Raw genomic sequence first — 13075 nt, 5'->3', positions numbered from 1 at the left:
AAATCCCCCCCCCCAAACGCCCCCACCCCAGGACCCCTCCCCCAGGTCCTTCCCAGTCCCCTCCCAGCGCTCCCAGCCCAGCCTCCCCCATCGCCCTTTGAAGAGCTGCAGTGGGTCCCACCCAGCGTTGCCCTTTGAAGAGCTGCTGAGGGGATCCCAGCCTGGCTCCCAGTCCCTCCCAGTCCCCCCAAATCCCCTCCCAGTCTCCCCCAGTCCCCCCCCTAGTCCCTCCCAGTGCTCCCAGCCCAGCCTCCCCCATCGCCCTTTGAAGAGCTGCAGTGGGCCCCACCCAGCGTTGCCCTTTGAAGAGCTGCTGGGGGGGCTCCCAGTTCCCTTCTATTCCATCCCAGTGCTCCCAGTCCCTCCCAGTCCCTCCCAGTTCCTCACCCAGCCCCCTCCCAGCGCTCCCAGCCCCAGCCTCCCCCATCACCCCTTTGAAGACCCCCAGTGGGTCCCACCCAGCGTTGCCCTTTGAAGAGCTGCTGAGGGATCCCAGCCTGGCTCCCAATCCCCCCCAGTCCCTCCCAACCCCTCCCAGTGCCTCCTACTCCCCTCCCAGTCCCCTCCCTGTCCCTCCCAACCCCTCCCAGTCCCCTCCCCAATCCATCCTAGTCCCTCCCAGCCCCCTCCCCAGCGCTCCCAGCTCAGCCTCCCCCATCGCCCTTTGAAGAGCTGCAGTGGGTCCCACCCAGCATTACCCTTTGAAGAGCTGCTGGGGGGGTCCCAGTCTGGCTCCAGTCCCTCCCAATCCCCTCCCAATTCCCTCCCACTGCTCCCACTCCCTCCCAGTCGACCCCAGCCCCTTCTCAATCCCCTCCCAGTTCCCTCCCAGTGCCTCCCAGTAACCCCCAGTGGGTCCCAGTCTGGCTCCCAGTTCCCTCCCAGGATGGTTCCAGCGCTCCCAGTCCCCTCCCACTGCTCCCAGTGCCTCCCAGTCCCTCCCAATCCCTCCCAGCCCCTCCCAGTCCCTCCCAGTCCTTCCCAGTCCCCCCCCAGATCCCCTCCCAATCCCCTCCCAGTCCCTCCCAGCCCCTCCCAATCCCCTCCCCATCCCCTCCCAGTCCATCCCAGTCCCCTCCCAGTCCCTTCCCAGCCCCCTCCCAGTCCCTCCCAATCCCCTCCCAGTCCCTCCCCAGTCCCCTCCCAGTCCCTCCCAGTCCCCTCCCAGTCCCCTCCCAATCCCCTCCCAGTCCCTCCCAGTCCCCTCCCAGTCCCCTCCCAGTCCCTCCCAATCCCCTCCCAGTCTCTCCCAGTCCCTCCCAGTCCCCACCAGTCCCTCCCAGTCCCCCCCAGTCCCCTCCCAGTCCCCCCCCAGTCCCCCTCCCAGGTCCCTCCCAGTTCCCCTCCCAGCCCCCCCCCCCCCTTCCCCTCCTCTCTCTTTCCTCTCCCTGCTCCATTCAGAGTTTTATTTCCTCCCCAGCTTTTGGGGTTGGGTTTTTTTTTTGGGGGGGGGGTGTCTCAGGAAGGTCTCTGGGGGGTGGGGGGTACCCCTGGGGGGGGGGTGGGGCGGTGCATCCCCCCCTCAGGCCTTCTTGGGGCGCTCCGAGGCGTCGATGGCAGCCAAGGCCTCGGCCGCTGCCCCCAGCTGCAGGAGGTTGACTCCGAACTTGAGGGCGGCCAAGGGGGCCCCGAGCCAGACCCCGGCCCGGAACAGCCCCACCCCCCCCCGGCAGAGCTGCAGGGGAGGGAGGGGGGAGGGGAGGTCAGGGCTCCCAGTGCCTCCCAGGCACCCCCCAGTGCCTCCCAGCCCCCTCCCAGCGCTCCCAGCCCCCTCCCAGCGCTCCCAGCCCGGCCTCCCCCATCGCCCTTTGAAGAGCTGCAGTGGGTCCCACCCAGCGTTGCCCTTTGAAGAGCTGCTGGGGGGGTCCCAGTCTGGCTCCAGACCCTCCTAGTTCCCTCCCAGTCCATCCCAGTGCCTGCCCCTATAGCTCCCAGTTCCCTCCCAGGGCTCCCAGTCCCTCCCAGCCCCCCTCCCAGTCACCCCCCAGTGCACCCCAGGTGGCTCCCAGCCCCTCCCAGTGCTCCCAGCCCGGCCTCCCCCCATCGCCCTTTGAAGACCCCCAGTGGGTCCCCACCCAGCGTTGCCCCTTTGAAGAGCTGCTGGGGGGGGTCCCACTCTGGCTCCAGTCCCTCTCAATCCCCTCCCAATTCCCTCCCACTGCTCCCAGTCCCTCCCAGTAACCCCCAGTATGGCTCCCAGTGCTCCCAGTCTGGCTCCAGATCCTCCCAGCCCCCCTCCCAGTTCATCCCAGTGCCTCCCACTATGGTTCCCAGTCCCCTCCCACTGCTCCCAGGGCCTCCCAGTTACCCCCCAGTGCACCCCAGTTTGGCTCCCAGTCCCTCCCAGTGCTCCCAGTTTGACTCCCACTGCTCCCAGTGCCTCCCAGTCCCTCCCAGTTTGGCTCCCAGTCACACCCCAGTGCTCCCAGTGTGGCTCCCAGTTCCCCTCCCAGTCCCCTCCCAGTGCTCCCAGTGCCTCCCAGTCACCCCCCAGTGCATCCCACTATGGCTCCCAGTTCCCTCCCAGTGCTCCCAATCCCCTCCCACTGCTCCCAGTCCCTCCCAGTAACCCCCAGTGGGTCCCAGTCTGGCTCCCAGCTCCCTCTCGGGATGGTCCCAGTGCTCCCAGTCCCATCCCACTGCTCCCAGTCTCTCCCCGTGCTCCCAGTTTAGCTCCCAATCCCTCCCAGTACTCCTGGTGTGACTCTCAGTCCCTCCCAGTGCTCCCAGTCTGGCTCCCAGCCCAGCCTCCCCCATTGCCCTTTGAAGACCCCCAGTGGGTCCCACCCAGCGTTGCCCTTTGAAGAGCTGCTGGGGGGGTCCCAGTCTGGCTCCAGTCCCTCCCAGTCCATCCCAGTGCCTCCCCCTATGGCTCCCAGTTCCCTCCCACTGCTCCCAGTCCCTCCCAGTAACTCCCAGTGGGTCCCAGTCTGGCTCCCAGTGCCCTCCCAGGATGGTTCCAGCGCTCCCAGTCCCCTCCCACTCCATCCCAGTCCCCTCCCAGTCCCCTCCCAGTGCACCCCAGGATGGCTCCCAGCCCCTCCCAGTCTCCCCCAGTGCCCTCCCCAGCCCCTCCCAGTGCTCCCAGCCCAGCCTCCCCCATCGCCCTTTTAAGACTCCCAGTGGGCCCCACCCAGCGTTGCCCTTTGAAGAGCTGCTGGGGGGGGTCCCAGTCTGGCTCCAGTGCCTCTCAATCCCCTCCCAATTCCCTCCCACTGCTCCCAGTCCCTCCCAGTAACCCCCAGTATGGCTCCCAGTGCTCCCAGTCTGGCTCCAGACCCTCCCAGCCCCCTCTCAATCCCCTCCCAGTCCATCCCAGTGCCTCCCACTATGGCTCCCAGTCCCCTCCCACTGCTCCCAGGGCCTCCCAGTTACCCCCCAGTGCACCCCAGTTTGGCTCCCAGTCCCTCCCAGTGCTCCCAGTTTGACTCCCCACTGCTCCCAGTGCCTCCCAGTCCCTTCCAGTTTGGCTCCCAGTCACACCCCAGTGCTCCCAGTGTGGCTCCCAGTTCCCTCCCAGTCCCCTCCCAGTGCTCCCAGTCCCCTCCCACTGCTCCCAGTCCCTCCCAGTAACCCCCAGTGGGTCCCAGTCTGGCTCCCAGTCTGGCTCCCAGCTCCCTCTCAGGATGGTTCCAGTGCTCCCAGTCCCATCCCACTGCTTCCAGTCGCTCCCAGTGCTCCCAGTTTAGCTCCCAATCCCTCCCAGTACTCCTGGTGTGACTCTCAGTCCCTCCCAGTGCTCCCAGTCTGGCTCCCAGTCCCTTTCTATTCCATTCCAGTGCCTCCCAGTCCCTCCCAGTCTGGCTCCCAGTCCCTCCCAGTGCTCCCAGTATGGCTCCCAGTCCCTCCCAGTCCCTCCCAGTGCTCCTCCAAGTCCCTCCCAGTGCTCCCAGTCTGGCTCCCAGTCCCTCCCAGTACTCCTAGTGTGGCTCTCAGTCCCTCTCAGTCCATCCCAGTGCTCCCAGTATGGCTCCCAGTCCCTCCCAGTTTGGCTCCCCAGTCCCTCCCAGTGCTCCCAGTCCCTCCCAGTGCTCCCCAGTCTGGCTCCCAGTCCCTCCCAGTCTGACTCCCAGTCCCTCTCAGTGCTCCCAGTCCCTCCCAGTGCTCCCAGTTTGGCTCCCAGTCCCTCCCAGTGCTCCCAGTCTGGCTCCCAGTCCCTCCCAGTACTCCTAGTGTGGCTCTCAGTCCCTCTCAGTCCATCCCAGTGCTCCCAGTATGGCTCCCAGTCCTTCCCAGTTTGGCTCCCAGTCCCCTCCCAGTTTGGCTCCCAGTCCCTCTCAGTGCTCCCAGTCCCTCCCAGTGCTCCTAGTCTAGCTCCCAGTCCCTCCCAGTATAGCTCCCAATCCCTCCCAGTGCTCCCAGTTTGGCTCCCAGTCCCCCCCAGTGCTCCCAGTTTGGCTCCCAGTCCCTCCCAGTACTCCCAGTCTGGCTTCCAGTGCTCCCAGTATGGCTCCCAGTCACTTCCATTGCTCCCAGTGCCTCCCAGTCACCCCCCAGTACTCCCAGTCTGGCTCCCAACCCAGCCTCCCCCATTGCCCTTTTAAGACCCCCAGTGGGTCCCACCCCGGCGTTGCCCTTTGAAGAACCACTACGAAGCCACAGGATGGCTTTTAGCGCTCCCAGTCCCTTCCAATCTCTCCCAGGTCCCTCCCAGTCCCTCCCAGTCCCTCCCTCCCCCCTCCCCACTCCCCCTCCCAGCGCCCCCCCAGCCGCCCCCCAGCGCCCCCCGCCGCACCGGGCCCCTCGCCCGTGGCCAGCAGGCTCAGGCAGCAGTAGAAGGCTTCGTTGCCGGCGCACAGCAGGAAGAGGAGAGGCTGAGGGAGCGGAGGGGCGGCTCAGGGGCTGCCCTGGCCCCGCCCCCCGCGCGCTCCCATTGGCTCCCGCCCCGCCCGGCCACGCCCCCGCACCCTCAAGCCACTCCCCCCCTCCCCCTCCCGCGCCTCCGAGCTGCGGCTGGAGCCTCCCAGTGCCCTCTCCAGTGCCTCCCAGTGCCCTCCCAGCTCCCCCCCCAGTGCCCTCCCAGTGCCCCCCAGTGCCCTCCCAGTGCCTCCCAGCTCCCCCCCAGTGCCTCCCAGTGCCCCCCCCAGTGCCCCCCCAGTGCCTCCCAGTGCCTCCCAGTGCCCCCCAGTGCCTCCCAGTGCCCCTCCAGTGCCTCCCAGCTCCCCCCCAGTGCCTCCCAGTCCCCTCCCAGTGCCCTCCCAGTGCCCCCCCAGTGCCCTCCCAGTGCCTCCCAGTGCCCCCCCAGTGCCCTCCCAGTGCCCTCCCCAGTGCCCTCCCAGTGCCTCCCAGTGCCTCCCCAGTGCCCCCCAGCTCCCCCCCAGTGCCTCCCAGTGCCTCCCAGTGCCCTCCCAGCTCCCCCCCAGTGCCTCCCAGTGCCCTCCCAGTGCCCCCCAGTGCCTCCCAGTGCCCCCCCAGTGCCTCCCAGCGCCCCCCCCAGCGCCTCCCAGCGCCCCCCAGTGCCTCCCAGTGCCCCCCAGTGCCTCCCAGTGCCCCCCCAGTGCCCTCCAGTGCCCCCCAGTGCCTCCCAGTGCCTCCCAGTGCCCCCCAGTGCCTCCCCAGTGCCTCCCAGCTCCCCCCCAGTGCCCCTCCCAGTGCCCCCCAGTGCCTCCCAGTGCCTCCCAGTGCCCTCCCCAGTGCCCCCCAGTGCCCTCCCAGTGGCCCCCCAGTGCCTCCCAGTGCCCCCCCAGTGCCTCCCAGTGCCCCCCCACTGCCCTCCCAGTGCCTCCCAGTGCCTCCCCAGTACCTCCCAGTGCCCTCCCAGTGCCCCCCAGCTCCCCCCCAGTGCCTCCCAGTGCCCTCCCAGTGCCTCCCAGCTCCCCCCCAGTGCCTCCCAGTGCCCCCCCAGTGCCCTCCCAGTGCCCTCCCAGTGCCTCCCAGTGCCCTCCCAGTGCCTCCCAGCGCCCTCCCAGTGCCCCCCAGTGCCCCCCCAGTGCCTCCCAGTCCCCTCCCAGTCCCCTCCCAGTGCCTCCCAGTGCCCTCCCAGTGCCTCCCAGTGCCTCCCAGTGCCTCCCAGTGCCCCCAGTGCCTCCCAGCTCCCCCCCACTGCCCTCCCAGTGCCTCCCAGTGCCTCCCAGTGCCCTCCCAGTGCCTCCCAGCTCCCCCCCCAGTGCCCTCCCAGTGCCCCCCAGTGCCCTCCCAGTGCCTCCCAGTGTCCCCCAGTGCCTCCCAGCTCCCCCCCAGTGCCCTCCCAGTGCCTCCCAGTGCCTCCCACTCCACTCCCAGTGCCTCCCAGTCTCCTCCCCAGTGCCCTCCCAGTGCCTCCCCAGTACCTCCCAGTGCCCTCCCAGTGCCCCCCAGTGCCCTCCCAGTGCCTCCCAGTGCCCCCCCAGTGCCTCCCAGTGCCCCCCAGTGCCTCCCCAGTGCCTCCCAGCTCCCTCCCAGTGCCTCCCCAGCGCCCCACAGTGCCCTCCCAGCGCCCCCAGTGCCTCCCACTCGCCCTCCCAGTGCCACCCCAGTGCCCCCGAGTGCCCTCCCAGTGCCTCCCAGTGCCTCCCCAGTGCCCCCCAGTGCCCTCCCAGTGCCCCCCAGTGCCTCCCCAGTGCCTCCCAGCTCCCTCCCAGTGCCCTCCCAGTGCCCCCCAGTGCCCTCCCAGTGCCTCCCAGTGCCCTCAGTGCCCTCCCAGTGCCCTCCCAGTGCCTCCCAGTGCCCCCCAGTGCCCTCCCAGTGCCCTCCCAGCGCCCCACAGTGCCCTCCCAGCGCCCCCCAGCGCCTCCCAGTCCCCTCCCAGTGCCCCCCAGCCCCCTCCCAGTCTCACCCTGTTGCTGTAGTAGAGCCGCAGGATGGGGAGACCCCGCCCCCCCCGATGGCCTTGTGGCTCCGCCCCCCCTGCAGGGTTGCGCTGCAATTGGGGGAGAGGGGGCTGGGGGCGGGGTTACAGTGGGGCACGCCCACCCCAGTGCCTCCCAGGTCCCCTCCCAGTCCCTTCCCAGTCCCCTCCCAATCCCCCTCCCTGTCCCCTCCCAGTCCCCTCCCCAGTCCCCTCCCAGCCCCCTCCCAATCCCCTCCCAGCCCCTCCCAGCCCCCTCCCAATCCCCTCCCAACCCCCCTCCCAGTCCCTCCCAGTCCCCTCCCAACCCCCTCCCAGTCCCCTTCCCAGTCCCTCCCAGTCCCCTCCCAGTCTCCTCCCCAGTCCCCCTCCCAGTCCCCTCCCAACCCCCTCCCAGTCCCTCCCAATCCCCTCCCAGTCCCCCTTCCAGTCCCCTTCCAGTCCCCTCCCAATCCCCTCCCAGTCCCCTCCCAGTTCCTCCCAGCCCCCTCCCAATCCCCTCCCAGCCTCTCCCAGTCCCTCCCAGTCCCCCTCCCAATCCCCTCCCAGTCCCCTCCCAGCCCCTCCCAGCCCCTCCCACCAGTGCATGTGCAGCCAATGGGAGGCCAGGTCGACCGGCCAGGCTGAGCTGGAAGAGCGAGGGCCGCCCCGGGGTAGAGCACAGCCAGGTTGACCAAGAGGCAGGCGGTGGGCCAGGCGGTCGGTCAGCATGTCCAGCATGGCGCCCAAGCGCGAGCCTGGGGGCGGGGCCAGCGGCTGGCACGGGGCGGGGCCTGGGCGGGGCTGGGCGGGGCTGGGAGGGGACTGGGAGGGGACTGGGAGGGGATTGGGGAGGGGATTGGGAGGGGGACTGGGAGGGGACTGGGAGGGGATTGGGAGGGGACTGGGAGGGGGACTGGGAGGGGAACTGGGAGGGGGCTGGGGAGGGGACTGGGAGGGGACTGGGGAGGGACTGGGAGGGGGCTGGGAGGGGGGACTGGGAGGGACTGGGAGGGGGGACTGGGAGGGGACTGGGAGGGGACTGGGGAGGGGACTGGGGAGGGACTGGGGAGGGGACTGGGGAGGGACTGGGAGGGGACTGGGAGGGGACTGGGAGGGGCACTGAGAGGGGGACTGGGAGGGGACTGGGAGGGGACTGGGAGGGGACTGGGAGGGGGACTGGGGAGGGACTGGGAGGGGGCTGGGAGGGGGCTGGGAGGGGATTGGAAGGGGAATTGGGAGGAGACTGGGAGGGGGGACTGGGAGGGGGACTGGGAGGGGGGACTGGGAGGGGACTGGGAGGGGGACTGGGAGGGGGACTGGGAGGGGGACTGGGAGGGGGACTGGGAGGGGATTGGAAGGGAATTGGGAGGAGACTGGGAGGGGGACTGGGACGGGGGACTGGGAGGGGGACTGGGAGGGGACTGGGAGGGGATTGGGAGGGGGACTGGGAGGGGACTGGGAGGGGGACTGGGGAGGGGGCTGGGAGGGGGACTGGGAGGGGGACTGGGAGGGGACTGTGAGGGGGACTGGGGAGGGGACTGGGGGAGGGGGACTGGGAGGGGACTGGGGAGGGGACTGGGGAGGGGGACTGGGAGGGTCCCATTGGCCCCTAGCCACCCAAGCCACGCTTCCCCCTGGGGAGTCCCCGCCCCCGGGAGTAGAAGCCCCGCCCCCATGAGCAGAAGCCCCGCCCCAGGGCAGAAGCCCCGCCCCCACCCTGGTCCAGCAGCCGCGCCATGTGACCGTCGACGGCGTCCAACAGGGCGCTGAGGCCGTAGCAGCTCATGGCCACTCCTGGCTGCCCCTGGCAGCAGGTAGAAGGCGATGGCAGCCAATAGGATGCGAGCGTAGCCTGGAGGGGGCGGGGCCAGAGCTCAGAGAGGCCTCTGAGAGCCTCCCAGTGCCTCCCAGTCCCCCTCCCAGTGCCTCCCAATCCCCTCCCAGTGCCTCCCAGTCCCCTCTCCCAGTGCCCCCCAGTGCCTCCCAGTCCCCTCCCAGTGCCTCCCAGTCCCTCCTCAGTCCCTCCCAGTGCCTCCCAGTCCCTCCCCAGTGCCCTCCCAGTCCCTCCCAGTGCCCCCCAGTGCCTCCCAGTCCCCTCCCAGTGCCTCCCAGTGCCCCCCCAGTGCCTCCCAATCCCCTCCCAGTGCCCCCCCAGTGCCTCCCAGTGCCCCTCCCAGTGCCTCCCAGTCCCTCCCAGTGCCTCCCAGTGCTCTCCCCAGTCCCTCCCAGTCCCTCCCAGTGCCCTCCCAGTGCCTCCCAGTCCCTCCCAGTGCCCTCCCAGTCCCTCCCAGTGCCCTCCCAGTGCCCTCCCAGTGCCCCCCCCAGTGCCTCCCAGTCCCCTCCCAGTCCACTCCCGGTGCCTCCCAGTCCCTCCCAGTGCCCCCCAGTCCCTCCCCAGTCCCTCCCCAGTGCCTCCCAGTCCCTCCCAGTCCCCCCCCAGTGCCCTCCCAGTGCCCCCCCAGTCCCTCCCCAGTGCCTCCCAGTGCCCTCCCAGTGCCCTCCCAGTCCACTCCCGGTGCCTCCCAGTCCCCCCCCAGTGCCTCCCAGTCCCCTCCCAGTGCCTCCCAGTGCCTCCCAGCTCGTCCCCAGCCCCCTCCCTGCCCTCCCCCCGCCGCCCCCCCCCGCGGCTCACCGATGATGTTGGGCACGAACAGGAAGACCTTCAGCGCCTCCCCCTCCGCCATGGCCCCGGGACCCCCCCTCCCCCAGGGACCCCCAAACCCTTTCCGCGCTTCCCCCCCCCGGCTCCGCGGCCCCGCGCCCCCGGCTCGGAAGTTCCCGCCCCCCGCTCCGCCTCTCAGCCAATCGCCGCCGAGCTCGGCCCTGCGGCGCGACCAATCGGCGGCGGACAGCGGGAGAGAGGGAGGGGGGGGAGCGGTACGGCGGCGGCTCCCGGCGTGCACCGCGCGGGGGAGGGTCCTCGGGCAGTTCAGGGCCAATCAGGAAGCGGCTGGCAAGGGCAGGGGGCGGCTCCGGGGAGGGAGGGAGCGGGGAGGGCCCGCGGGCGGCTCAGAGCCAATCAGGAAGCGGGCTGGCAGGGCAGGGGGGCGGCTCCCGGCGGCTGACGCGGGAGGGGAGGGCCCGCAGGCGGCTCAGAGCCAATCAGGAGGCGGCTGGCAGGGCAGTGGGCGGCTCCCGGCGTGCACCGCGGCCGCGCCCCCGAGCGCCAATGAAGCAATCAAAGACTCAATTGATCGATCGCTTCGTTGATCAGCAGATTGATCGATCCCTGCGGGCCATGCCCAGGCCCCTCCTCACCTCTCTTCTCTCTTTCTCCCCCCAGGGCCCCCCCAGTGCCCTCCTGATCGCTCCCCCAGCCTCTGTCCCCCCCATGGGTGCCCCCAGCCCCTCCTCCATGACCCCAGCCCCTCCCCCCAGATCCTCCTGACCCCTCCCCCCAGAGCCCCCTCCCCCCCCATGGATACCCCCAGCCCCTCCCCCCAGATCCTTTTGACCCCCTCCCCCCTAACGAGTACCCCCCAGCCCCTCCCCCTATGACCCCAGCCCCTCCCCCCCAGATCCTCAACCCCTCCCCCAGCGCCCCTCCCCCCCATGGGTTACCCCCAGCCCTTCCCCACACCCTGTGCTTTCCCCCCCCGCCCCTCCCCCCAGATACTCCTGACCCTTCCCCCACCCCCTCCCCTCCCCTCCCCTCCCTCCCCCCCCGGTGCCTTCCAGACCCCCTCCATACCTTCCTCTCCCCCTTCCCCCCCCCCGGTGCCTCCCAAACCCCCCCAATGCCTTCCTCCCCCCCTTTCCCCCCCCCCCTCCGGGACCCTCCCCTCCCTCTTTTTCCCCCTCCCAGGTACCCCCCACATCCCCCTCCCCCACCTTCCACCCCTCCCCCGATGACCTCCCCCCCCTCCCCCCAGCCGCCCTTTCATCCTCCCCTCCCCCCCCCGGGGTACCCCCAGACACCACAGCGCCTTCCCCCCACCTCCCCTCCCCTAAAGACGACCAAAAGGGGGAGGGGAAGAGAGGGGGAGGAGAAGGAGAGGGAGGGGAAGGAGAAGGTCTCCAAGTGTCCCATTTTCTGTATTTTTAACCAAAACTGCTCCAAAATGAGCCCAAAAAATCCCCCCCCGGATCCAACCCCACCCCCCCGAGGCGACTAAAGGACCCCAAACCCCTTCCCCCCCCCCACCTTCGAGACCCCTCCCCCCCCAATCACCCCTTCCCCTCCCCCCGAGCGGGGCCCCCAAGGGGGAGGCGAAATAAATAGAAGTGGGGGCGGGGGACCCCCAGAAGTGGGAGGGGCGAGATTGGGGAGGGGGGGAGGGGGCTTGAGGGGAGGAGGCCAAACTTGGGGGCGTGGCTTAAGGAGGGAAAAGGGGCGCTAAAGTTTGGGGGGGTGGGGTCTCAATTTGGGGGGCGGGGCTCCAGGTTTTGGGCGGGGGGGACCCCCAAAGGGCTGAGCCCCCAGACCCCAAACCGAGGTCCTGCGGTGACGTCACCTCCAGGGCGGCAACCCCTGGGCGGCCCCCGGCCCCGCCCTGCCCCGCGGCGGGAGCGCCCTGGCGGGAGAGCGCGCGGCGGGCGGAGCGGGCGCCCCGGCGGGGCGTGGCCAGCCGGGGGGATGCGGCTGGGCTTGGCCCCGCCCCCTCCTCCTCCTCCCCCCCCATTTCCTCCCCCTCCCAGAGGCTCCGCCCCGCCGCCCGCCACAGCTTGGCCGCCCACTCCCTGCCCCGCCCCCAGGCCCTGCGCAGCAGCCAATAGGGCGCGGCCCCAGCTGCCCCCCCCCGCCCCTTCCTCCCTCTCCTCCTCCTTCCTCCTCCTCCTCCTCCTCAGCACCGGCAGCCGGGAGCGGAAGCCTCCGGGGTTGGTCTTGGGGAAGAGGCTGAAGAGACCTCGCTCCGAGGCCACCCCCAGGCGCAGCAGGGCCCCGAAGAGGGCTGGGGGCAGCCCCAGGAGCAGCCTCAGCCACCAGCGGCGGGCGCGGAGCCGCCACAGCTCCACCCAGACCCCGGGGCCCGGCGCCGAGCCCGAGCCCAAGCCCCGCTCCCGACCCCGGCGCCGGCTGCGGGCCCCCGACCCCAACCCTGCTGCCGGCGCCGGCTGCGACCTCGGCCCCGCCCCCGGCTCCGCTCCCAGCCGCGGCTGCGGCTCTGCCCCCCGCCCTCGGCCCCGCCCCCCCCTCCCCCTGGCCAACCCCCGGCGCCGGCCGCGCCGCCCGGCCCCGCCCCCCCGCCAGCCGCCGGCCCCGCCCCCCGCCCCGCGCCGCCTCCCCCAGGATGTAGAGCGGGAGGAAGAGCCACGGCGCCGCCCACAAGCCCCCCCGCGGCCGCCGCCGCCACCACGTAGAGCCTGCGGCGCCGCACGCTGAGCGCCAGCAGCCCCAGGGCGGCCGCCCAGCAGCCCAGCCAGCCCCAGGCCCCCCAGCCCCCAGCGGCAACCACAGCGGCCGCAAGCGCGTAGGCGGCGGCCAGCCCCCGCCGCGCCGCGCCGCAGGCTGAGCAGCAGGCCCCAGAGGCCTCCCCGCCGCACGCAGAGGGCGGAGAGGAGGAAGAGCAGCGGGGGGAGGCCCGGCCAGAGGGCGAAGGCCAAGGCCAGGGCGGAGCAGAACAAGTGGGGGGAAGAGAGGAGGCCACAGGGAGGAAAAGGAAGAGGTGGTGGCACCGGCGGCCATCTTGGGGAGGTCGGCGGCCGGCTTGGGAAGGGCCGCGGCCATATTGGGAAGGTCGGAGATCAGCTTAGGCGAGTCGGGCGGCCATCTTGGGAAGGGTCTGAGGCGGGCTTAGGAGAGTCGGGCGGCCATCTTGGGGAGGGTCTGAGGCTGGCCTTAGGCAATTCAGCGGCCATATTGGGAAGGTCTGAGACCGGCTTAGGAGCGTCGGCGGCCATGTTGGGAGAGTCAGAGGCTGGCTTGGGATGGTCTGCAGCCATCTTGGGAGGGTCTGAGACCGCCTTGGGAAGTGCTGCAGCCATCTTGGGAGGGTCTGAGGCCATCTTGGCTGCCTTGAGGCTTCCTCCTCCTCCTCCTCCTCCTCCTCCCCCTCCCCTTGGGGGCGCTCTGGGGGCTCCTGCTGGCCCTTGGAGGTCTCTCAGGGACGCTTGGTTGCCTCCCAGGGACGTCTGGTTGCCCCCCGGGCCTGCTGGGTGGCCCCCCAGGGGTGGCTCGGTGGACTTCCGGCGCCATCTTGGGAGGGTCCTCCCGGAGCCGCCATCTTGGGAGGCCTTCCCGCCGCCATCTTGGGAGGGTCTCTGGCTGCCACCTTGTGTTCCTCCAGCTCTGTTTTGGGGTCCCTGGGGAGCCCCCTTTGGGGTCTTCTGGAGCCACTCCTTGAGGCCCTGCCGCCATCTTGTGCCCCCTGGCCGCCATCTTGTGCC

General features: G+C 70.8%; 1 protein-coding gene across 1 annotated transcript; it reads right to left on the bottom strand.

The window, feature by feature from the left end:
- Window positions 1–1431: 1431 nt before the first annotated feature.
- Window positions 1432–9575, bottom strand: CDIPT (CDP-diacylglycerol--inositol 3-phosphatidyltransferase). Its single transcript, XM_068171225.1, is given in 11 exon segments — window positions 1432–1675; window positions 4734–4814; window positions 6755–6799; window positions 6802–6838; window positions 7347–7381; window positions 7383–7406; window positions 7408–7455; window positions 7457–7503; window positions 8465–8552; window positions 8554–8600; window positions 9381–9575. Coding segments are annotated over 11 exon segments (657 nt in total). The 5' UTR covers window positions 9433–9575; the 3' UTR covers window positions 1432–1522.
- Window positions 9576–13075: the final 3500 nt, after the last annotated feature.

This window comes from Melanerpes formicivorus, unplaced genomic scaffold (assembly GCF_026170545.1).
Source record: "Melanerpes formicivorus ecotype bairdi unplaced genomic scaffold, bMelFor1.0.p_v2 SCAF_2453, whole genome shotgun sequence".
Lineage (NCBI taxonomy): Eukaryota > Metazoa > Chordata > Aves > Piciformes > Picidae > Melanerpes > Melanerpes formicivorus.
Note: the sequence above shows the minus strand (reverse complement) of the source record. Positions and strands in the feature narration are given on the sequence as shown.